At 38.7% G+C, this 24,339-nt stretch overlaps 1 protein-coding gene across 1 annotated transcript in view; it reads right to left on the minus strand.

The window, feature by feature from the left end:
• Positions 1 to 1,510: 1,510 nt before the first annotated feature.
• The window catches only part of LOC115938614 (myosin-IIIb), a 189,608-nt gene continuing 166,779 nt past the window's right edge, over positions 1,511 to 24,339 (minus strand). The window contains exons 15-18 of the mRNA XM_081814216.1: positions 9,569 to 9,675; positions 9,148 to 9,194; positions 8,172 to 8,342; positions 1,511 to 5,204 (exon numbers count right to left, since the gene is read on the minus strand). Coding sequence (XP_081670342.1) covers positions 8,204 to 8,342; positions 9,148 to 9,194; positions 9,569 to 9,675 — 293 coding nt within the window. The 3' untranslated portion in view covers positions 1,511 to 5,204; positions 8,172 to 8,203. The remainder of the gene's footprint in view (positions 5,205 to 8,171; positions 8,343 to 9,147; positions 9,195 to 9,568; positions 9,676 to 24,339) is intronic.

The raw sequence follows: 24,339 nt of genomic DNA on the forward strand, positions 1-24,339 counted from the left end.
CAAAGAAAAAGAAAAACCTTAAAAGCAGTCAGGGAAAAAGATAGATTACCTTCAAAGGAACAACAATTTGAATTACAGTTGTCTTTTCATCAGATACAATGAGAACCAGAAGATAACGAAGTGCTCTTTAAAGTTCTAAGAGAAAATAACTGCCAACATATTATGCTACACTTATCAAAAATACCCTTCAAGAATTAAGATGCAATAAAGACATTTTTTAGTTATAAAAAAAACATAACAGCAAACTCACAGTAAGGGAAACACTAATGGTGCTCTTTAGGCAGAAGGAAATGGACATCAGAATAAAGGTCTGAGATGTGGGAAGAAATGAAGAGCAATGAAAACAATAATAACATCTTGTGGGATTTAAGATATATATGAAATTAAAACACACCACAATAGGGGCACCTGGACACCTCAGTTGGTAGAGCATGTGACTCTTGATTTTGGGGTTGTGAGTTTGAGCCCCATGTTCGGTGTAGAGCCTACTTAAAAAAATATACCACAATAGGGGCAATATAATCAAGGAGGAATATATAACATAGAGATATTGTTAGTGTTTTAAGGTCCTTGAATTCTTGAATTGTCCAAGAAAAGGGTAAAAGTACTGAGTAATATTAGATTTTGGTTAAGTCAAGGATGCATACTGTAATTTCTTGGGTGTCCAAAAAAAAAAAAAGATAAAATTGTGTATATGTACCTAATAATATAGGCTTAAAATACATAGAGAACAAAATTGCTAAAACTAAAAGGAGAAATAGACAAATTCATAGTGGGAGATTTGAACATACATCTCTTAACTGATGGAAAAAGCAATAAGAAAAAAATAGCAGTGAGCATGGAAAAGATGACAGTTAACAAACCGGACCTATTTTGCATATATAGAAGACTGCAGAATACACCCTATTTCTAAGTATATGTGGAATATTTATGAAAGTTTTACCAAAAAAAATCATATGCTGAGTTATAAGGTCTCAATAAATATCAAAGTCTTGAAATAATACTGAATTTGTTCTCTGGCCATAAGAACAATTAAGCTAGAACTCAACAACAAAAATATAGGAGAAAGTCCTTGTATCTTTAGAAATTAATAAACGTCTGAAAATCTTATGAATTAAAAAAGAAATCATAACTGATGCAGCCAATTTTATCAAAGCAGAAACATAATAAGCCTAAGAGCAAAAGTTAGTGAAGTAGGACAGATAGGTAATGAAAAAAAATGAACAAAATCAAAAGTGTTTCCATTAAAACACTAATAAAATTGGCAGACCTGGCAAGAATAGTTAAGGAAAAAGAAAACACAAATTGTCACCACTGCAAAAGGAAAAAGGGGATCCGACTGTAGATTCTACAATATTAAAAATACCTTAAGAAATATTTTGAATAATTCTAACCAAATTTGACAATGTAGAAAACATGGACAAATTTCTGGAAAACTAAAACCTAACAAAACTGATACAGGAAGAAATAGAAGATATGAGTAGTCATAAGTTATTAAAGAAATTTAATCTATAATTAAAATTTTCCCTCATAAAAAACTGCAGGCACAGATAGCTCCCCTAGTGAATTAAAACAATTTTAAGAAAGAACTGATGTCATTCTTACATAAAATCTTCCAGAGTAAAGCAAGTAAAGATATTATGAGAATTAAGGATTTATATGTTAATTTCATCATGGGCACAGATATAAATTTTTTTAAATTAACAAATCAAATACAGCAAAATGTAAAAGGAAATACGACATGATAGAGTTGTATGTATTGCAAGGATACAAGGCTGCTTTCATATTAGAAAACCAGCATAACTCAGGACATTAACAAAATAAAGGGGTAAAATCATAGAATTATTTAAATACATAAAAAATAAGCATGTGACAAAATCGAACATCCACTTATAAGGGGAAAAACCCTCTTGAGAACAGAAAGGAACAGCAAATATTATAATTAGTTATAAAATACTGAAAGCTTTCCCTCTTTGAGACTGCAAAAAAGACAAGAGTGCTTACTGTTAGCCCTCCTAACCAACCTTGTACTGAAAGTCTTAGCCAGGTCAGTGTGGTATTTTGATTAAAAAAAAAAAAGTGACTTCAATTCTCTACTTTTCCTTGTATCCACACCCTTTGCCATATAATGGGACTCCGAAGCCCCTCTTGAATCTGAGCTGGCCTTGTATTTTGCTTTGGTTAAAAGAATATGGCTAAATTGACAATGTGCCAGTTTGAACCTCAAGAGACCTCTTTCTCTCTCTCCCTCTCCTTCCCTTCTCCCTCTCTTTTTCAGTGACTCTGGTACCGCCACTGGGGATAATAACAAATTGGAGGATGAGACCATGTTGAACAGAACTAAGGGGGCCCAGCTGTCCTTGCTTGGTCTTAGATATGTGAGAAACCCCACCAACATCAGCAAAGGTGCTTAGCTGACCTCAGCTAACTGCAGATGCACAAATGAGTCCTGGCAAGACTAGTTCAAATCAGCAGAAATATTCAGCCAACCACAGACTTGTAAGAAATAATTTGGGGTGGTTTATAATGCAGTAAAAACATTATAAGACAGTAGGTCAAGAAAAAAACAAAGTATAAAAGGAAGTATGCAGTATGAAAAAGGAAGAAAATGTCTATAGTTATTTGTAGAGGTAAAATTATGTATGTAGAAAATCCAAAAATATCTAGATACATTACTGGAATTAATGACTTAGCAAAGCTGATGGATCTCAAATACTAAATATCAATTGCACTTTCATATAATGGCATGTCTTAGTCTGTTTGGGCTGCCATAACAGAATACTACAGACTGGGTGGCTTAAACAACAGAAATTAATCTCTCACAGTTCTGGAGGTCTGGGAAGTCCAAGATCAAGGTGCCAGGAGATTTGGTGTCTCATGAGCGTCTGCTTGCCTGTTCAGAGATAGCCATCTCTCCACTGTGTCTTTATGGGGTGGAGGCAAGCCAGGTCTTTGGGGTCTCTTTAAAGGGGTACTGATGTCATTCATGAGGGCTCTACTCTCATGACTTAATCACCTCCCAAAGACCCCACCAACAAATACCACTACACTGGGAATTAGATTTAAGCATATGAATTTTGGGGAGACATAAACATTTAATCTAGAACAGGCAACAAACAGTTAAAAAATTTAAAAAACACTTTTAAATACTATAAAATTATATATGGTACATAGGGATAAAACTAATAAACTATGTGTAAGATTTCTCAGATAAAATTATTAATCATTATTAAGAGAAGAGAAGGAATAACTAAATAACTAGAAGGATATACCATGCTTATAGTTTGGAAAATTCAATATTGTAGACATGACAATTACTTCCAAATTGACTTACAGACTCAAGATAATTCCAAAGAAATACCAACAGTTTTTTTCTTTTTTTCATAAATTGACTATCTGAATCTATAACATGCAAAGAGCCCAGACTAATCAAAGGTCTCTTGGAAAAGAAAAACCGTGTTAGAAGACTTGCTCTGTCGTATACCAAAGCCTATTATAAATGTATAGGATTTACGGCAAGGATAACAGATCAACAGAACAGAACAGAGAATCTAGGAACAGATTCATGATTACTTGATTTATGTAAATGGTAGTATTTTAGAGCAGTAGAAAAGAGATGGCCTTTTCATTAAATGGGCCTTTGACAGCTGAATATCCATTATGAGAAAACATGAAAACTGGCCCTTACCACATAGCATTCACAAAATTGATTCTGGGTGGGTTGAAGATCTAAATGTGAAAGGCAAGACAATAATGTCTCCAGAAAATCCTAAAGGTAAATACCTTTATGACCTTGGGGCTGGATAAGATTTCTTAATAGGCTATAAAAAAGTACTAATCAAACAGAAAAACACCGATAAGTTGTATTATGTTAACATTACAAACTTTTTTTTTAATCAAAAGATACCTTAAGGGAATGAAAGGACAAACCACCTAGTGGAGAAAATATTTGCAACACATATAACTAACAATATATAATACACTTCTTCAAATTAAAAGAAAATATGTAGTTAACCCAAATAAAAATGGGCATATCACAAAAGAAGGTATCTAAAATTTTAGGCCACTAAAGTATGAAAATGTGCTCAATATCATTATTAATCAGAGATATGTAAGCTATCAATCAACAGTGAGATTCTAATATATACCCATCAGAGTGCCCACATGAAGGAGACCGATAATAACAAGAATTGGAGAGAATACAGAACAATGGAAGCTCTTTTATGTCACAGGTGTGACTGTAAATTGGTAAAATCACTTAGGAAAACAGTTTGGTATTACCTACTGAAGTGCAGATATGGGTACCTTAGAACTCTGCCATCCTAATCCTACGTATATAGCCAACAGAAATGCATGCAAATAGACACCAAGAGACACACAACAATGTTCACAGTAGCAATGTCCAGAATAGCCCCAAACTGGAAATAATTCATATTTGTCTATCAAAAGCAGAATGGCTACGTCAATTACGCCATATTCATATACTGGAATGTTACATAGTTTTGAAAATGAATGAGCTATGTTTACATTCTACAACATAGATTAATCTCACAAATATAACACCAAATAAAAGAAACAAAACCCAAAAGATTACATGCTACATGATTCCATTTATATAAAGTTCCCAGAACCTAACTATAAGAGGCAAAATTTAACTATAGTGTTTAGGGATGTTTGTAAGTGGTAAAATTATAAAGAAAACCAAGGAAGTATTTACCACAAGAGTCATGAGAGTGCTTGTCTTTGGAGAGGTGGGTGATTGGGAATGGACAAGAGGGGGACTTCTAGTGTGCTGACAACGTTCCACTTGACCCACAGAAGGTTTATATATACTCACTTTCTAATAACATATCAGACTGTAGGAGTGGTTACATAGATAACTTGACTGTAGGGGCAGTTATATAGACATTCACTTTCTGATAACTTAATGAGTTGAGTCCTCTGATTTGTGCCCTTTTCTGTATTTGCATGACATTTAAAAATAAAGAAAGTTAAAGTGGATGGAGGCATGTCTGCAGATGAACCAAAATGGAAGAAAAGCCAGCAGCTCACAACATGAACACCAATGGTTTCCAGTGAAGCTTTTAAAAACTGTTCTATTCCCGGAATGACTTCTATTTTGTCCAAGGTCAGTTATTTTGTCTTGACAGTATTTTTCAGCTTGTTGGTTTTCTTCATGTCAGGTATTCTCGCAGAGATAGTATCTAAAGTCAATGACACACAAAAATAGGGTTTAATTATATAATTTAAAGTTTAAAAGGTAATCAACAAAAACTTAAACATCAAATTGTAAGCACTGGAAGAAGTAAGAGAGGGGAGACAGAATTGAAATAAATGCACATCTTTCATAGAGGGGGAGAGTAAATATTTTTGAAAATGATAAACCAAGAAGAGGGAAGTAAATTATTCACAGACATGATGGAAACCATTAAAAGAATTAGAATTAGAAATAATAAAAAATGGTTGCTTCAGAGGGGAGGGACTAAGGTAGGGACAGGGAGAAGAAGATTGATTTCCATTATAAACCCTCTGGACTCTCTGATTTTTTGTCTTGTTTTTGCCGCGTGCTTATTACTTTGATAAATCTAACAGGACATTTATGAGATTCCAGGTTGCATCATTCTCATATATTTGATTTAAGAATTGCTTCTTGAGTTTGTGGCATTATGACTAGTTTAAGAATAACATCTACAATCTGTAGATGGTGTAGCTGATAGTGAACCCCATTTCTAAAGTAGTTAGGAGTTCTAGCTGTGGCAATGACTAATTATTGCAGGGCTTCTTTTTTTTTTTTAAAGATTTTATTTATTTGACAGAGAGAGACACAGTGAAAGAGGGAACACAGCAGAGGGAGTGGGAGAGGGAGAAGCAGGCTTCTCGCTGAGCAGGGAGCCCGATGCGGGGCTCGATCCCAGGACCCTGGGATCATGACTGAACTGAAGGCAGACGCTTAACAACTGAGCCACCCAGGCGCCCCTACTGCAGAGCTTCTAAATTATAGTTTCATAATTATTCCCATAAAAATGAATGAGATCTTGCCATTTGTGACAACATGGAAGGACCTAGAGGGGTATTATGCTATGTGAAATAAGTCAGAGAAAGACAGATATTGTATGATTTCACTTACATGTAGAATCTAAAAAACAAAACAAATGAACAAATGGACAAACAAACATACAAACAGAAACCAGAAACAGACTCATAAATACAGGGAAAAAATTGATGGTTACCAGAGGGGAGTGAGGTGGGAGGATGGGTGAAATAGGTGATGGGGATTAAGAGACAACAAACTTCTAGATTTATTTATTTATTTATTTATTTATTTATTTATTTATTTATTTATGGAGTGGGGGGAGGGGCAGAGGGAGAGAGAATCTTAAGCAGGCTCCATGCCCAGCGTGGAGCCCAGAGTGGGGCTCGGTGTCACAACCCTGAGCCAAAATCAAGAGTCAGATGCTTAACCGCCTGAACCACCAGGCGGCCCAGACTTCAGTTTTACATACTAAGTCACAGAGATGAAAAGTGAAGCACAGGGAATGCAGTCAAGTATATTGTATGGAGATAGATGGGAACTACACTTAGAGTGGTGAGCACCACATGATGCACAGAACTGTCGAATCACTATGTTGTACACCTATCCTATAATTCAACACAAAAATACTTATATTTAAATTATGTTAAAAAGCTACATATACTAGATATTTTTTAAATAACAAAGGTCATTTGTGTTTCTTCTGCTTGTATACCTTAATAAACATTACCTTTGGGGTGAATGTGTGAGAAAAAAAATCAAGGCTCATTTTTTTAAAAAGTAAAGTTTAACTATTAAATAATTGGCTTTTCCTATTTCTTTTTCTTTAAAAATACATTTCTGAGATCTTTAGATGCCTCATTTCATTATTTTATCTTTGTAAAATGTATATTAAAATTTTCCCCTCTGTAACTCTGATAACATTTTTTTTTCTATTTCTTCCAGTTATTTTTTCCCCAAAATCTGGGTACTCCCACATGTACGATCTGCCAAGTATTTTAAATTAAAAAATGCTGAGAACATCTGTTCTAGAGAAAAGGTCTTGTAGGGTTTTTTTTTTTTTTATATCATACAGCAATCTCACACATTGTTTTGCATAGAGTAGTTGCTCAAAAGATGTTTGTTGTATTGAATCATACTGAGTATTATAATATATGGTACAATATTATTATAATAGGACTAGCCCAACCTGGGGTGAAAAATCAGAGCTTATGGTGTAAGAAAAGTGATTAATCATGTAGCACACAGAATTGAAATATACTTTCCTGTCACATATGTTAGTGTAAATAAGTGAAGTCCCTCCATTCACTTAAGGGCATTTACGGGATGCCCATTCTGTGACAGGCACTGACCTAGGCTCTGCCCACAAAAATAGGCACAAAACAAGATCCTTTCCCTACAGTCACTCACAGCCTAGTGGACATCACTGACCAGAGAATGGGAATTTACTAACCATGTGACATAGACTATGACAGGTCCAAATTTTCTTTCCCTCTAATTCCTTTGTTTTTACTGCTAAGGTGATGGGAGTAAAGAGGCAAAGCCTTTATCAGCATAATAACTAGCAAAAGAGGAGTTCATCTGCCTTACAGAAGGATTTAGGCCTCTCCCCCTAAACACAAAAAATTATCCTGCCCTAGGAGACCTTGGGTAGTGTGCTTCTTCAGGATGGGGACCCTCGGCAGTGGAATTCTGACTCTGGAGAAAGGCCTGAAGGGTCTCTCAAAGGAGGAGGGGAATGCAGGGGGAGGAATGTAAGGTGGAAAGGGAGGACTGAATTTTCACAGGGGCAGATTTTGCAAGGACTGACGTGGCAGGAAAAATAAATACCATCAGCATTCACGATTGGCTTATGGTGAGACTATCTGTTACCCTCCTAGATTCTGAGGGCACGAATGATGCCTATTGCTGTACTGGAGGTGTGCTCAGTATCCCACAGGTACCCATGAGATGAGAAAACGAAAACTGCCCAGCTCAGGCCGTACTGCAGATATGGGGAGGGCAATGGAGATATGAGAACATGGTTAGGAATCTGCAAATTATTCAGTAAGTCTCAGACCCAGACCATGTGTCCAAAGAAGATGACCCCATCGCAGTACTTTCTTATTAAATGACAGTCAATTACCACGATTGTTCTTACCCTCAACAGACTTGGGGGGCAGGAAGTACACTTCAGTACTGAGCAAAAGATGTTCCTTTTGAGGATGAGGAAGAAAAGAAAGGGCAGGATGGGTTGTCTTCCTCGGGAATAGAGTCCACAGGTGACAAGGATTTGTAATATTCATCTTCCCCATCAAGCACTTTGATTTGGCTGCAACAAAGAAAAGAGTTTTCAGCAGAAAAAGAGGACAAAGGCCGCAGTCATCCCTGGAGCAGCTAAAGTTGCGTGAGTGCTGAGAACAGGGTTGGGTCCCCTCAATGGCAGGTAGGTAGCTCAGGGTCTCCCAGAACATAGGAACTGAGGTCTGATCCGCAAAGCCTTTCACCTCAGGGTCACGGGCTGATAACAGGCCCAATGTAGTGGTGTCTGGAAGTTGTGATCATATTATAACTTGTCTGCCTGAATTGACTTGTCTGTCCTTGTTTGGTTCCCTCTAGAAGAGAAAGCTCCCTCCTGTCCTCCTCCAGTTCTCAAACTAGCACCAGTTGCATATGTCACGATATTCTCGATCGGGATACTAACAATCAAATGAGCCACAAACTCCCTAGTGTCCTCTGTCTAACCACTGGGGGAGATTTTCCTTTGTGTACTTTTAAGGCCCAGGGGTAGGGTGATGTGGGAAGCGGCCTATTTGCACTGCGTGGAATGCTTTTACTTGTGGGAGAGTTTTATATAATCTGCTACGTCTGCAATTATGAGGAAAACCACAATTTCCTGGCATAATTGTGAAAAATAACATTTGCCTTTAGGTGGCAATTTCAGCCTTTCTGGACAGAAAAGATTCAAGTTTTATGTAGCTGCTACTGTGAAAAGTAGTTTCCAATGTCAATAATAGTGGTGATAGCCCCATTTGCATATTTTTAGAAGCTTCTCTGGAAAGTTTTGCATTTTCTGTAATATCACAAAGGACCCCTTCTGTTTACAGTTGCTTAGAACTAAGAAGACAGATATTTACCCAAGTTTTCTTGGCTTCCTCTTGCTCCCTTGATATTCTAGAGTTCCCTGTGGAAAGGGCCAAGAACACACAGTCAAAGCAAAGCAGCAAGTCGTTAATTTTTAATTCAAAGTGATTTTGTGTTGAATGCAAGCAGATGCTGATAATATCAGAAGTCACAGCATAATTTTTTTGATCAAAGGGCTCAAGTGAGCCTGATGAAGCATGCATCTTGCTCGTCTTTGATAAACCACATCAATTATTCACCGTGAAGGCAGACATCCTGACATGAAAGCAACAGATAAAGAGCCTAAGCACATGTTCGAGAAGAGAGCATAAGAGAGTGGGGGTGGGGCTGGAGGGGCTGGAACAGGTATTAATAACAGAATTATTAACTGGAAACAAAGCCAGTGAAACAGCTTTATGGCCACTTTGAACTCACATTTAACTGGTTATAGTACATGGTGTCCTCAGGGCTACTCAACATTTTGGGCTGCTGACATCTTCGGCGAGGTGTTCGCTGCTTCTGTATAAGACCATTTTCTGAAACTGCAACAAGATAGCAAAACTTTACTGTAAACCATCTGAGGTGTTGTGGAAATCAGGTAAAAAACTGCTCTTCACATAAATGCACTAAGTGGAAACCATGTCCCATTTTAACGGGTATGTTGGAGCTCTGCTAATATTGGCAGAAATGTCATCCTAAAACACAAATACACACATAGGAATTGCTAAGTGTAAACAAGGGCCGCTAGAACTTTGCTTTGTTGCTCTTATCCAAATCAGCTGTCAAGAGTGACAGAAAACAAATTGGTTCGTCCATGCTGGTGAAGTAGAGGTTGGTGGTCAGCCTTTGTAGAGTGCGGAGTAGTAGCTTAGTGGGATAACTCAGGACAATGAAGGCTATCTGGGATAGTTTACAACACATCCTACAGTGAGGGTTCAAAGACATCTGGAGCACACACACTCTTGGGTAGATGAGAAGCAAACCTTTTGGTGGGATACATTTTGGAGGGAAAATGGCTTGAACTAGTATTTACTGAAATGCTTTGAACAGTACCATTGATCCATGCAATCTCTGGAGATAGTGTAAAGGAGAAGGGGAAAAGATAATTGCATGATTTCACAAAGCAGCCTCTCCGTGTTAGCCCTGATTTCAGAACCTTGGACCAAGAGTGAACTGGAGATTAAGAAACCACGTGTCCAATGAAGTCATGATTTATTTCCCTTCTAAGCAGATGACTTTCGTGGAATCTGCTGTCCTTTTGGCACTATATCTGAATCAGGATTTAGCAGTTCTAACTTCTTGCCAACATACACACCCCCCCGCCCAGAGCTGCCACAGAATATTGTTCATGAATGTCACAGTCCAGAGAAGAGATATCACTTTCCTCTACCGAGTGTATAGCATATTCATAAAACAGAGTTGGAGATTTGTACTTGGAATCAGAACTTGACTTCACTAGAGGTTCCTACTATTTAGGGAAATTCTTGGGGAATTTTCTAAGTGAAGAATAACTCAGCAAGGCCATTATGAATAGCAAATTATCAGTTTCCTAAGTATGAAGTTTTGCATCTTCACTTGAACTGGAAATATCTATGTTGAACAAGACTATTAGAACTATATAGGACTTTAGGAACCATTTATTCTAAATACCCATTTTTTTTTTGAAAAGAAAACTAAGGCCCACAAATGTTGAACGACTCATCCCAGATGAAGTGGCAGAGTGAGGATGCAACCCTAGATTCTTACCTCCTGTTCTAGAAGTGTTCTTTTTAAAAACTACAGCATATTGTCTTTCTTAACAAGAAACTGTTTTTGTAAGCTAAGGTCTAAGTAAAAGTAAGCTCTGTGAAAACATACAAATAATTAGCACAGCACAATGAAGTTGCTTGCAGAGGGCTCCAGTAGCCTTTAAAGATATCCCTGTCCACATCTTCAGGAAGTCTGTGCAGAAGGCAGGACTCCAGCTCTCGAGATGGCATTGTCTTCAGACTACAACGAATCCAGAATGGAAATGGGTTCTTTCTGAGAGTTCCAACATACCTCCTGCTTGCTTTGTGAAGTCCATATGCTATGATATGGTAGGACACAAGGTGCCTTGTGTCATCTCCTCTGATTTATAGATTAATGAACAGAAGTGCCTGGAATTAAGGTTGCTGGTGTGAACACACACTGGAGATCGGACATCTATTCTCCCTTAGACTTCCTAATATTATGGGAATTCCAACGCTGGAAACTCAAAAGGCTGATCTTAAATAGTTTCTGAGTTCAGCTGGAGTTCAGCCCAGTTCAGCTGGACTTCATGTAGTGTTTACATTTGATCAGAAGCTTTTATTTATGTTCTCAACTGGGTATGCTTAATATAAGATGTGGTTTTCAACTTTTGCTCTCGATGAACTACCTGTTCCATGGATGGGTGTTCTTTTCCTGATTCTTAGAAGGAATTAAGTTATTGGGTAGAATTTTCTCAATTTTAACATTTCTCCCACAAATTAAAAAAAAACTCTTGGCATCTGATGGTATCTGTACTATACTAGAATCTAGTGTAAGTTGGTGTCTGATTTAGCATCAAGTTTTAATTTTCATTATTTTAACTTAAATATCTCCATGTTTCATGATGTTTTGCAGAAGGCCATAACTTCCAGGTGTTTTGCCAAGTCTGAGTATCACTGATATGTGATCAATAATAAGTAACCAAATAAATATTTGAGAAATGAATCATTATTTAATAAATGCTGTTGGAACAATTTGATAGTAATAATTATGCAAAAAGTATGACCTGAATATAGACCTTATAAAATTTATCCTATATGTAAGGTACTTTCCTGGATATTGTGGGGGAAAACAAAGAAAAATAAGACAAGGTCCCTGTCTTCAGTCTAATAGAGGGCACAGGGTCTTAAGAGGTTAAGTGACTTGTCATAAGTTAGTGTTGCTGGACTCAAGTTAGTTTTAAAAAAAAATTCTAAATTGTTTACTTTTCTCAATATGCTTTTTGATTCTCACAGGCCACAATAAATTCCAGATGTGTTATATAGTTAAACATTTTAAATATTCCTATAAAAACCTTAAAGGGGAATGAAATGGATTATCTTAACTATGGAAGAAGATATAAGTGACAAGGATGGGCTCAATTATAATACAAACAATAAAGTAAAATATGCTATATGATGGACAGTAACAAAACTAAGATGAAAGGAAGTGCATCAGAAAGATAAAAACAAATTTAAAAATATATACACACAAAAGTCTACCATCCATAATGTGGAAAGACTGAGACAAGAGAAAGATGGAGACATATTCATACATGCTGAAATACAATTAATGAAAAGAGATATTGAAAAATGCTTAGCCATCCTCACAAAGAGCTTCAACTAAAACAACTACAACTGCTTTTCTATTAATTAGGATAAATTAAAGATCAAAAGACAATGTGGGAGTGGACCCACATACACAAAGGAGTCCATAGGCTCCACCTCGCCTGAAGTGCAACTTGACAATAAATAACAAAAGCTAATCAAACTTGTTCCAAGAAACATGTCCCAGTGAAGGAAACCAGAGGAGAGAAAAAGACAATTTATATGAAGATGGATTATGATAACAATTTTGTAGTGGAAAAAAGCTAGAAACATGACAAATATTTAATAATTGGGGAGAAGTTAACTCTGAGTATGAACACGATATCATCCCATGAAGGCACCAACAAAGACAAATTTAAGGTATGCTGTCGATAGATGAAAATTCAAAATTCAGAAAAAGAAGAAAAAGACAAAACAGCATATAGCACATTGATTAAATCTAAATAGGTGTGCACATTGAGAATTTATCATGAATTTTTTTCTTTTAAAATTTAAAAGAAATCAATGAGGCATGCAGGGCAAAATTATTCTTTCTTTTGGTAGATAAAGAAAGCATAGCTAAGAAAGCTATATCTCAAAGTGGCAGAGTGGAAGCTGGAACCCGTCTTTGGCTTCTGAGCCAATAGTTTGCATCTAAGAGCTAAAAAACAATAGGGTTATCTGGTGATTACCTAGTTCATTTGACTAGTTTATACAGACAAAATGGGCAATTCAAGTTTGAAGATAAATATTAGTATAGGAGTCATTTGAAGACAATGATGTTCAGATTCTGAAACTGGCCTATTTCTAGTTCACATAAATGTTTATAAGCCACGCCAATGCTCCAGTTTGTAATCCTCTGGGGACCACCTCGTCATAACACTTTTTGAAAGTATATTATGTCATGGATACCATTTAACATAGGTCTCTTTCCCTTTCAAGAATCACTGCACCTTCTTCTCCCCTTGAGCCTTCTGATTTCATATTTGAGATCTGAACACATCACTTTCTTCGGAGTTTTGTCCCAGAACCTTAAAATAAACTGGAGATAAATCTGTTGCAAAATGTGGGGTGCCTGGATGGCTCAGTCATTAAGCATCTGCTTTCGGCTCAGGTCATGATCCCAGGGTCCTGGGATCGAGCCCCGCATCGGGCTCCCTGCTCCGCGGGGAGCCTGCTTCTCCCTCTCCCACTCCCCCTGCTTGTGTTCCCTCTCTCGCTGTGTCTCTGTCAAATAAATAAATAAAATCTTTAAAAAAAAATCTGTTGCAAAACGGAAGACATGTAAGTGGCATCTCAGTGGGCAGCAGCGGGACAGGCATACTCTTGGCTCCCCAACCCCAAATCACCACCCTGTGCGGGTGCACAACTACTAAGCCCTTGGTGAGAAACAAACAGCTGAATTCAGTTGCTGGCTTCGTTACATAACTTCAAACAACTGGTTTGGAAATTTCATATTTCAATTCTCTTTATTGAACATGCAGGTAGATCCATGCTAGAATTGCCAGATCAAATACGTAACACCCAATTAAATTTGAATTTCAGATAAACAACCAGTACTTTTTTTAATCTAATAAAATCCTGTGCAATATTCAGGACATACTTGTATTAAAAAATGATCGGTTGTTCATTTGAAATTCAAATCTAGCTGGGTGTTCTGTATTTATTTGTTGTTTTTGTATCGGGCAACCCTAATTCAAGCACCATTTCAAGTTACAAACAAGGCCTTTTGTTTCCTTCTAGGGTCTCAGAGATGAAGAAGGAAACTATTTCCTCAGTCTGATTGACTTACTGAATTATAGCTATTTTGGCTACAGATGCTCTTCCTCTATACTGTCCCCTAACACTTAGAGTTTCATTTTTTATCACCCATTACAGATGTGCCATTCTGATCCATTTCCTAGCAGGATCGTAATGAGGGAAGGACAATGGCAAGGGAGGGCAGGATGGGGCATATGGCCCAAATATTCCCCTGCTTAGTGGGGCAGTATGGATTCTAGGCCCCTGAGGAATGGACAGGCAGTGGGAAGGGTTCCTGGGAGGAAAGGGAGAGAGCACACTGAGAGAACCATAGTCCTATGCACTCTCCCTGTGGGCCCTCAGCAGGCAGGAATAAGACTGCTGATCTGATTGCCATTTTGTGGATGAGGCATTCCCAGGGTCACTTGCCAAGTAAAACATCCCCTTGAAGCAAACAGTGTTCAGTGTTCTAGATTTACAGATGGCCAATCCCATATGGGGTTACTAGATATATCTCTGGGACATGAAACCGAATTAGAGTTATGCAATTAACTTACAGAGCTCTGTCAACTCTGTGCATAAAGGGAGGTACATAATTTCTATGACCAAAATTCTCCGAGCAGATGGGGGTGACAGTAGGCTAGCTGTCAGCTGGATAATCTTTCTCCTCAGTGATGGCTGACCATGCTGTGTAGTACTCCAGTGGACACTTAACGAACTAGCCTCCAATGAGATGATTTGTCTTTTCTGGCTCTATGTCTCTTCCACTTACCATTTCATTTTTATTACCAAATCTTGTTTTACAAAGTAGCTTTTTCTTCATTTCATCTCATTTTTGGGAAGGACAACTAACCCCAAAGAGATAAGAGAGGCATAGGGAGATTAAGAGATCACACAGCAAGTTAGAGGCAAAGGAGAATTCGGGTTTCCAAATGTCCCAAAGGTCATTTTCTTTACATTACACCAGTTGTTCAATTTTAGAAATACTGGTGCCCAGATCAGGACTAAGGCATTGACATTAAAACAACAACAACAACAACTCCTTGGATGATTCTAATGTACAGCTAGGCTTGAGAGCCGCTATACTAGACCATATTCAATCTTTCCTTACCAATAAGAACCACACTGGCAGAGTCTGCAAGAATCTGCACTACCTTAAAAATGCTGTCTATGGAAGAATCTTCTTAATGTGTTGTAAACCACCTGATCCTGATATACCTTGAGGAACAGGCTATTTTGGGGATGCTCAGAGTCTTGACAGGGAATAGGAGGGAAGATATTATGCCTTAGGAGTTCAGATTTTCAAATTTAAGTCATGGCATGGAGGATGATAAATCTCTGGGGTTTGGCCCCTTCCTTTTATAGCTAAGGGGTCTGAGCCCAGGAGCATGGGCCCCTCTGCCGGTCTCCCTTCAGAGCCAGGGCTAGAACTCAGGTCTTTTGATTCAAAATCTCAAAGCCTAGGCCACGGCCTTTACTATGATGCTTGTTCTGTTACTGAGACATTCTTATAAGTTTTCACCTCGCCCTAACTTCAGGAAGGACTAAGGAATTCGGTGGGCTTTTGTAAAACACACATACAACCAGAAAGAGAGATTTTCTCCTGGGGTGCATGTAATTCAGATCTTCCTTTCTAAGATGAAAGGAAAGCTACAAATTTTCCCAGTTGCCATGTTATGTCATGAACAATCTTCTTCAAAATTGCAAAATTGCTACAAAGAAAACATCTCTGAGTTAAATTAGTGCCTGTGCAAGACAGTGGAGTTATAAATTGTCTACGTGGAATTTTCTCCTTACTAGTTAGGGAAGTGGTAATAACTTCCCCTAAAACTATTTTATAGCTCAGGGCTTGGCACACACTTAACAAATAATGAATGAATGCATGGTGACCATTCACTATTCTTGTTAAGATATGTGGCCCACTCTGTGGTTCTGTCAGTCAGGATATTATTATTGCCAAAGCTTCCAATAGGAAAAGGGCCTTTCTTATCCTGGGACACCCCTGGGGAAACTAGTCTACCAAGGAGGGAGATGAAGTCAGCCTCTTAAAAACAAAGTTGATTAGTATTTTTTTTCTTAATATCCTTTCAAGATTTTTCTAGGACTATGCATTCACTTTTCTTCTTTTTTTAAAGATTTTATTTATTTATTTGGGGGAGAGAGAGAGAGAGGGAGAGAGCACACATGAGCAAGGGGGATGGTCACAGGGAGAGAAAGCAGCAGACTCCTCACTGAGCTGGGAGTCCAAGGCTGGGCTTGATCCCAGGACCCTGAGATCATGGCCCAAGCCAAAGCAGACGCTTAACTGACTGAGCCACCCAGGGGCCCCTGCATTCACTTTTCTTAACAACAAAAAATTCAGTCACTTGTTCCTGTGTTCCCCCCTACTTAACAATGAAGTCGTATTTTCCATGATATTAACTTACTTGAAAAATAGTATATTTCTTTGAGACTTACATTTTTTTTAAAGACTTGATTTTTTAAGTAATTTCTACATCCAACATGGGGCTCAAACTTACAACCCTGAGATCAAGAGTTGCGTGCTCTACCGACTGAGCCAGCCAGGCTCCCATAGAGTCACATTTTTAAAGCAATAAATGACCATGATGTTCAAATAAATTAAGCAATGAAAAGTTCATCTTTTTTCCCACCCCGTGATCCCATCCCCAAAATAGAAGTAAATCCTGGAACAAGTTTCTTGTCTTCCAGATTGGTCTAAATGGCATCATTTCTAATGGTTGTATGGTATTTCATTTAATGGATGATGCATGATTAACTTATATAATTTCCTATATTCGGCATGAAAGTTGTTTCCAATGTTTTTCTCTAAGTATTGCTTTGAGGAACATCTCATAGTTTGATCTTTGATAATCACATTAGTTTCTTAAGATAAATTCCTAGAGGTTGAATAATTGGCTAAAAAATATACCTGTTTTTAAAAGTTATGATTTATTGCCATTTTGATTCATCCCAATTGTCATCCAGAAAGTACGCAGCAAATATACTTCTACCACCTGAACCTGAGATTTATCCATTTCTGAAGGCTCTCACCAGCATGGGACAGTATCCTTAAGAAAAAGTCTAATAACTGAATAGGTGAAAAATGGCACATCATTTGTGTTTTGATTTGCATTTCATTGATTACTTGAGAGGACGAGTGTCTGTCTTTCCCCCCTCCCCGTTTATTAGCCATTTGTGTTTCAGGATTCCTCATGAGCTGAAAGCAGCAGCTAAGTTCACAGGTCCTGGTTGGACCTAAACAGGATGGAATGAGCTTTGCCTTCCTGTTGTGTTGGGATGAGAGATGAGACTTCCCACTGGCTAACAGGTGTGGAGATGCCGCTTTTGAAAATTAGCATGTTGTAGGAAAGCATTTCTCAAACTTCTGTCATCATCCACCACTTAAAAATGTTTTTTGCTATATTCAAGACACCTGTAGTATTCTTCATGTAGTATTTTTAAAATCAACTATTTTTTTTACTTAAACACATTTTTAAAAAATGAATCTTTATTCACTGCTGTGCTAAATGGAAAGCCAGTGTCATTTGCCATAAATAGAAGTAAATCATAAAGTAAATGCAATGAAAACAAAACAGTACTATCACAACTGAACTAGATTCTGTTTCCCACAGAATGTTCTGGGCTTCTTTAAAAGGTTTGTTTAAAAAGAGAGGTGTGAGAGGAATTTAAGACATATTTATATAGCTATGATTTTCTTCTTAATATGAGAATTTAAACTCAGAACTGAAAAAGGAGTAACTTTCTTTTACATGATTCGGTGTTATTTAGGGTCACATCCACACACCATCTAAAATCAACTTGCAGAGGCCCATGTCCCACACTTTGAGAAATATCAGTGTTGTGAAAGAAAAAAAACAAAAAACAAAAAACAAAAACAACCCAGCAGCTTTAGAAAAACTGGAGCACGAATCCCACCTCTAGCCCTACTTTTTAGAGGTCTGACCTTGGTGAGGATGATCACCCAGTTAAGGTTGTGGTGAAGATGACAGATAATGTATGAAAAGAGAAAACCTGGCACCCGAGGCTGAGCAGGTGCTCATAAGGGGTTATCCTAACTCTGGTTTAATGGGAGTGGTTCTCTACCCTGGTTGCACAGTAGAATCCTCCGAAGAACATATAAAAAAATACAGATGCCTTAGCCTCACCCCTGGACCTCCTGATTCAGTTAGTCAGGGGTAGGGCTCTGGCATTACTGGCTTTTATTTATTTTATTTATTTATATTTTTTAAAAAACTTTTTTTTATTATGTTATGTTAATCACCATACATTACATCATTAGTTTTTGATGTAGTGTTCCATGATTCATTGTTTGTGTATAACACCCAGTGCTCCATTCAGTACGTGCCCTCTTTAATACCCATCACTGGGCTAACCCATCCCCCCACCCCCGTTACTGGCTTTTAAACACAGAGTCCCACCCCTCCTCCCCCAATCCCCTTCTGGATGATTTTAACTTGTAGCCAGCTTTGGAAAAACCAAGCACTTAAACCTCTCTTAAAAGCTTAGATTGATTTTGCAGATTAGCTAGCCACCATCTTACCAAGTTGGCACGGGGGTCAGAGAAGTTTCAGTTGGGCAGGAGAAATCGTGGGGAAGGGGCAGCAGCTCCTAGCATTGTGAGGTATTTGCGCTGGAAGCCGCATCAGGGGACTCGAGCTCCAAGCAGACGCTAATTTCCCTGGACACTGGGAAAATCATTTTTTGTATTCCAAGAGAACAATTTTGTTGACCATGGAAACATTATTGATCTCTGGTTTCCAGAGGTATGATATTGCTCAGTGCTCTTTGACAGGTTTTGGTGTGAATAAATGACAAAGCTGAAAAGCCATTCTGACCTACTAAACTCTTTTTAAATCAAACATAAATGTAGGGCAAAAGCTCTGGGGTGTCGGGAGGGTTGGAACTAGTAAAAAATGTTTAAAAGGCACAAGCTTAGAATCAGTAATACAGATTCAGCAATGGGTTGCTGTTGGTTTCTTTCTTTTTGCTTTACTTTACGCAGTATACTCAGAATGTTTGCATCATGTCCCATCTCTCAGCTTTTAGGAGTTTTTAAACTGCTTATTCTGAGGTCTTGCAACGTTCCCTTCCAGCCAGGTGTCTTCCTGTGGGGATGACTGACTTCATCTGTACTGCCCCTGACAACGGCTGTTCCCTAACTTTGGCCCTGTTGGGGGGGAGGGGGGGGCAGGAATTAAGGCCAAAATGGCCACCCAATCTCTGCCCGGTGAAAAACAGCATTAATTCAGCTTTTTCAAAAATGTCAACATGAAAAAATCTAAGACCTGATCTGATGCTTAGCAGACCCACAATGCCATGCAGCAGGCTGGGAGATGTCATTTCTGGCGCTCCTAATGAGATGCAAATCACCTAGTGAACTACTCGGGAGCTGGGAAACAATGTCCTGGGTAAAAGCAGATAAAAATGGAACGAAAGAATGTCTTTGAAGATTGGAACGACATTTTAAATGCTTGAGGATATGGGACACCAGATAGTGCTGGTTTTAGTAAACTAATTGTGACTGGGTCTTTGATTCCTCCTGGCAGGGAATCCTGGGGCATTCAACCCCAGCTCTGCCTTGCTCTCTAAGTTGGGGACCTGGTTCTGGTTCTTGCTATTAATATGCAAAGGGCAGGTCACCTGTAGTGAAACCAACACTGGACTTGGGGTCAGCAGGCCTGGGCAGAGTTCAATTTCTGGAACTTAGTGGTATGTGACCCAGGTGAACTGCTTACTTTTCTGGCTGCCACGTTTTATCTGTAAAACAAGGGGTTGGACTGATGGAGTGATTTTTTCGACAAAGGGTGGTGGTGCAGCACATTGCCCATATTCTTGCCTGGAGATTCAAAGCTGTTATCCCTGAAGTCATGCTCCTTCCCTGTGTGTGAATGTCTGTGCGTAGTGAGAGATGTGCCTGGTGAGAGTTTGTTGTGTGAAAGCAGGAAGAGAGAGAACCATTAGCCAAGACCCTTCCAACTTTAAGATGCTATGATTGCAGAGTTCCAGCCACTCATTTTCAAAATGGACATAAATCCTATGGACCCTATTGGTCTTGTTGGAATTTGAGGAAGATCAAACTGCAATCAGGCTTCAGGATGGAAAGTTCTTGGTAACTATACCAGAACTTCATTGTAACATGATTCATTCACTTAAAGAGCAATGTGGCACAAGGGGGTGCTCATCTAAACCTCTTTCTCGGTTATTTGGCTACTGATGGGCTAAAAGACCACATTTTAATCTCACCCAGCCTTCCCAGCTGTGAGTAAAAACTGCAAAGCACAGGTTAATACTCTACAGCTGTACAAACACCCACCCAGGTTCACAAATTCTAAAATATTTTTACATATAGAGAGCAATCATTAGTATGATGGACTTGGTTTGGGGGAGATTATATGCACAAATGATTGGCAACTCTGTGTGTGTGTGTGTGTGTGTGTGTGTGTGAAATTGTAAAGAATGTGAATAATAGACCAAATGAAATCACAGGTATGATTTTTGTTTGCATTAAACTAATGAGATGCAAAAGTGGAATCAATGCAGTATTAGTGGTGAAAAATTAGGTTACTCTGGTTCTCTCAGTTTTAATCTCCAAAAGCCAATAAAATAGGAAGTATCTGGGGGAAAGAAAGTTAAAAAAAAAAAAAACTACATTTGGGTTATTGTCCTATTTTTGTGCTTCGTGTTGAAAAAAATTTCCTTAGTACACTGTAAATTAAACTTGGTCCAACTATCTAGTACACCTTTAAGATTTATAAAAATAGTGAGACACAGAGGTCTCAGTTCTCTGCTCCGATCAAGAGTTTAGACTCCAGTTCTTCTGGATCATACAGAACTACTGAACTTCTTTGCCTTGTTTTCTTATAATCTGAGATGAGCTTAATCTATTATGGAAACAATATACAGATTGAAGGCCTCTCATACCCTCCCTTTCCCTTTATTCTCATGGAGGTTATCTTGTCATGAGGAGGTCATGAGACCCTGTGTGTCTCCACAGGACTCAGGATCTCTCAACAAATTAATGTCATCAACCTTTTTTTTCCCGTTTAAATCCCACTTCTCTGAGTCATTTGACTGGTATAGCTATAAGCACATTCCAGCATGTCACAAAAAACAAGCCAAGCTTAACAAAGTAAATACTTATAGTGGTTATCAGCATATCTGAAACTGGATATCTCCTGGGTTATACAGTGATTTAGGCCTTGACAAGGAAATGAATTACCACTTTTATTCAACTTCTTTGCAGTGACTTTGTATACTGACACATTCGAGCTGCTCTGACCACTAGGTCTGACCAGGCTAAACGACAGTTCAGTGCATTTAATTTTAAGTTTCCAAACTAACATATTTTAGGGAATCCATATCAGCAGTTCTCCACCCTTGGGCCCTAAAGGAAACACTCTTTCAGGGACTCTGTTATCTTGGCTTAGTCAAATAAAATATTAACGATCAGAAACCTGGTAGCATTTATCTGACAATAAAGAAAATCATATTAACAGGAGCTCTCCACTGGAGTGATCTTGGACATCCGTGAGGGCGCCGGGAAACGCGCCACTACCCCTGAAAGGGCGGGAGGTTCTGGCTGACTTGGCACCTTCTCACTTCCAGCTCTCACTGCCTCTCACCCTGCATGAGATGGAGACCCAGCAGAGTGGGGTTAAATGGGTTGGGGAGCCAGTCCAGCTGGGGGTCATTAGCAATCAAGGACCAGCATTAAAAGGCAGCAGGAGACTAAGGGTCTCTGACAGGCTTGGCTCCATGCACCATCTGGAAAGAAAGAGGCTGTCGAAGCTGGGTTAAAAAAAAAAAGAAGAAGAAGAACTTCATGGAGACCACTTCTTGGAGATACAAACATGAACAGTGATGTTATTTTCAAAGTGGGTCCTTCATTTTTGAGAGTTGGGCCAGGTAGCCACATTTTCAGGTCAGTCTCTGGCCATAATGATAATTCATTGGTGCCTGGGTTGGGACCAGCCCAGGAAACTCTGTCTAATGGTTTGATAATGGCTAGTAATCAGAACATCTATGTTGGATAATGAGACAATGGGCATGTGTGAAGTCTGAAGTGTGGGGGCAGGGCTCATACCAAATAACACATTTAGATGTATTCTACACACTATAGTACAATCTGTGACTAAGAAGAGAAAACCAGACAGCTTTACCTAGGATGTGCCTGAATTGATCATTTAAGTTGCAATTTTTGACAAAATGAAAATTTAAAAACACACTGGGACTCACTTTCTAAGGTCATTCTAAAATCATCTGTACAAAGAGGTGGCAGTCATAGATGTCACATATTGCATATACCTGATCACTGACTTGGCTTACATTATTAAGTTGCCTCTCTCTTTTTTTCCTTTTAGATTTTTGGATGCCCCTCCTCCTTAACTATAAATACATAAGAAAGAAAATATGTTTAAAGTACAGAATTTTATTTCTTTTGATCACAGGTTGTTACACTTACAGAACAAAGAAAACTTATAATGTGATCCTTAAGATGTATTACAACACTAATTTAGAATGAGCTTCTATTCTCACTGTAAGAATCACTAATATAATATTATAGTTGAATTCATGAGAGGAATTTGCATTCCAGCTCATTACTGTGTGGTTCTAACATTAATCTTCAGAATACCTTTAGTTCTGATTACAAAGCAGCCCGTGCAAGGAAAAGGACTCAGGCTTGTATTTGTTTTTAGATGGTGAATGTACTTTCCTGATATTGTTAAGAATGAATAGCAGCTAAAATAATCCTCATGAAGCTTCTGGCAAGGTTCTAGATGCCTCGGCTAGGGAAAAAGTAATGGGAAAGATCTAGGACACTGTACTCTCTCAGATGTAGGGTCCCTTGAAGGGGGGCTCAGAGGACACTGGCTGCTGATTCAGGTAGCAGACATGATTTAGAGAAGAAATCAAGGTGGTCACAGGCCAGCAGAAATGCACAATTCTGAGAGTTGAACCTCAAGCATTTTTTATGATCCTATCCTAAACTTTGGATAAATTTACATCCATTATTGGCCAGCCTATCAGAGGTAGTGTTTTAACTAAGGCTCCAGTCACAAAGAACCGAGTTTAAAGAGACATACAGGGGCACCTGGGTGGCTCAGTTGGTTAAGCGACTGCCTTCGGCTCAGGTCATGATCCTGGAGTTCCGGGATCGAGTCCCGCATCGGGCTCCCTGCTCAGTGGGGAGTCTGCTTCTCCCTCTGACCCTCCTCCCTCTCATGCTCTCCGTCTCTCATTCTCTGTCTCTCAAATAAATAAATAAAATCTTTAAAAAAAATAAAAAATAAAAAAAAATAAAGAGACATACAAATCCCTAGTGAGAGAACATTGTGGGCATAAGGCATGGACAAATCCTGTTTTTAAGGTTCTGTAGTTGGGCTCATGCTAATTTTGACAGTTCTCCTGAAAGCTTTTAGTTTTCTTAGGTATATAAAGGTGACTATGTGAATGTGACTTTTAAATCACGGAAACCCAGTACTGATTAGAGTTATGGGTCTCTGGGAATGGATATGAGGGTTTTCTTTTAAAATAGTTAGGTAAAAATATCCAAACTTGATGCCTAATGCCCAATCTCACACTACAACTTCATAGAAGATTTGGACACTGGTTTAGCACGGAAGATCGCTAGTACTAACTTACTCAAGTTTACTCCCCTGAGAAGCAGAGAGTAGAACCCAGGATTCAATTGGCACTAAAGCCCATGTTCCTTTTGTTATGGTCTATTGCTCCCCTACACTTTCCTGGTGAGAGAGGTGAAAGGGTAAGGGGACCATGGCTCTTTCTTTCCCATTACCAGATTAATCTCTGGCTGCCCTGAGGTGTGGCCCCTTGTCAACAGTGCCTGCCGCAAGTCTTGGTGCAGTGGGATGAGCCCAAATACCAGCTGTCATGCTATACCCAGAACCACGACTCCCTGCTAACCCCTGGCACCGCTGGTGAGGGTAAACATGTCTTTTTCTCCCTGAAGGTGAAATTTATCCCTTAGAGCTTATTCAATTTTACTCAGGGCCTATTCTGTGCCAGGCCCTGGGGATGTGGCAGTGAACAAAGATCTCTGCCCTTAAGGAAGTCACCAGTTGGTGGGGGGGGGGGGCGCGGGGAAGGGGG

Source organism: Leptonychotes weddellii, chromosome 3, assembly GCF_054177405.1.
Source record: "Leptonychotes weddellii isolate Sample4059 chromosome 3, ASM5417740v2, whole genome shotgun sequence".
NCBI classification, from domain to species: domain Eukaryota; kingdom Metazoa; phylum Chordata; class Mammalia; order Carnivora; family Phocidae; genus Leptonychotes; species Leptonychotes weddellii.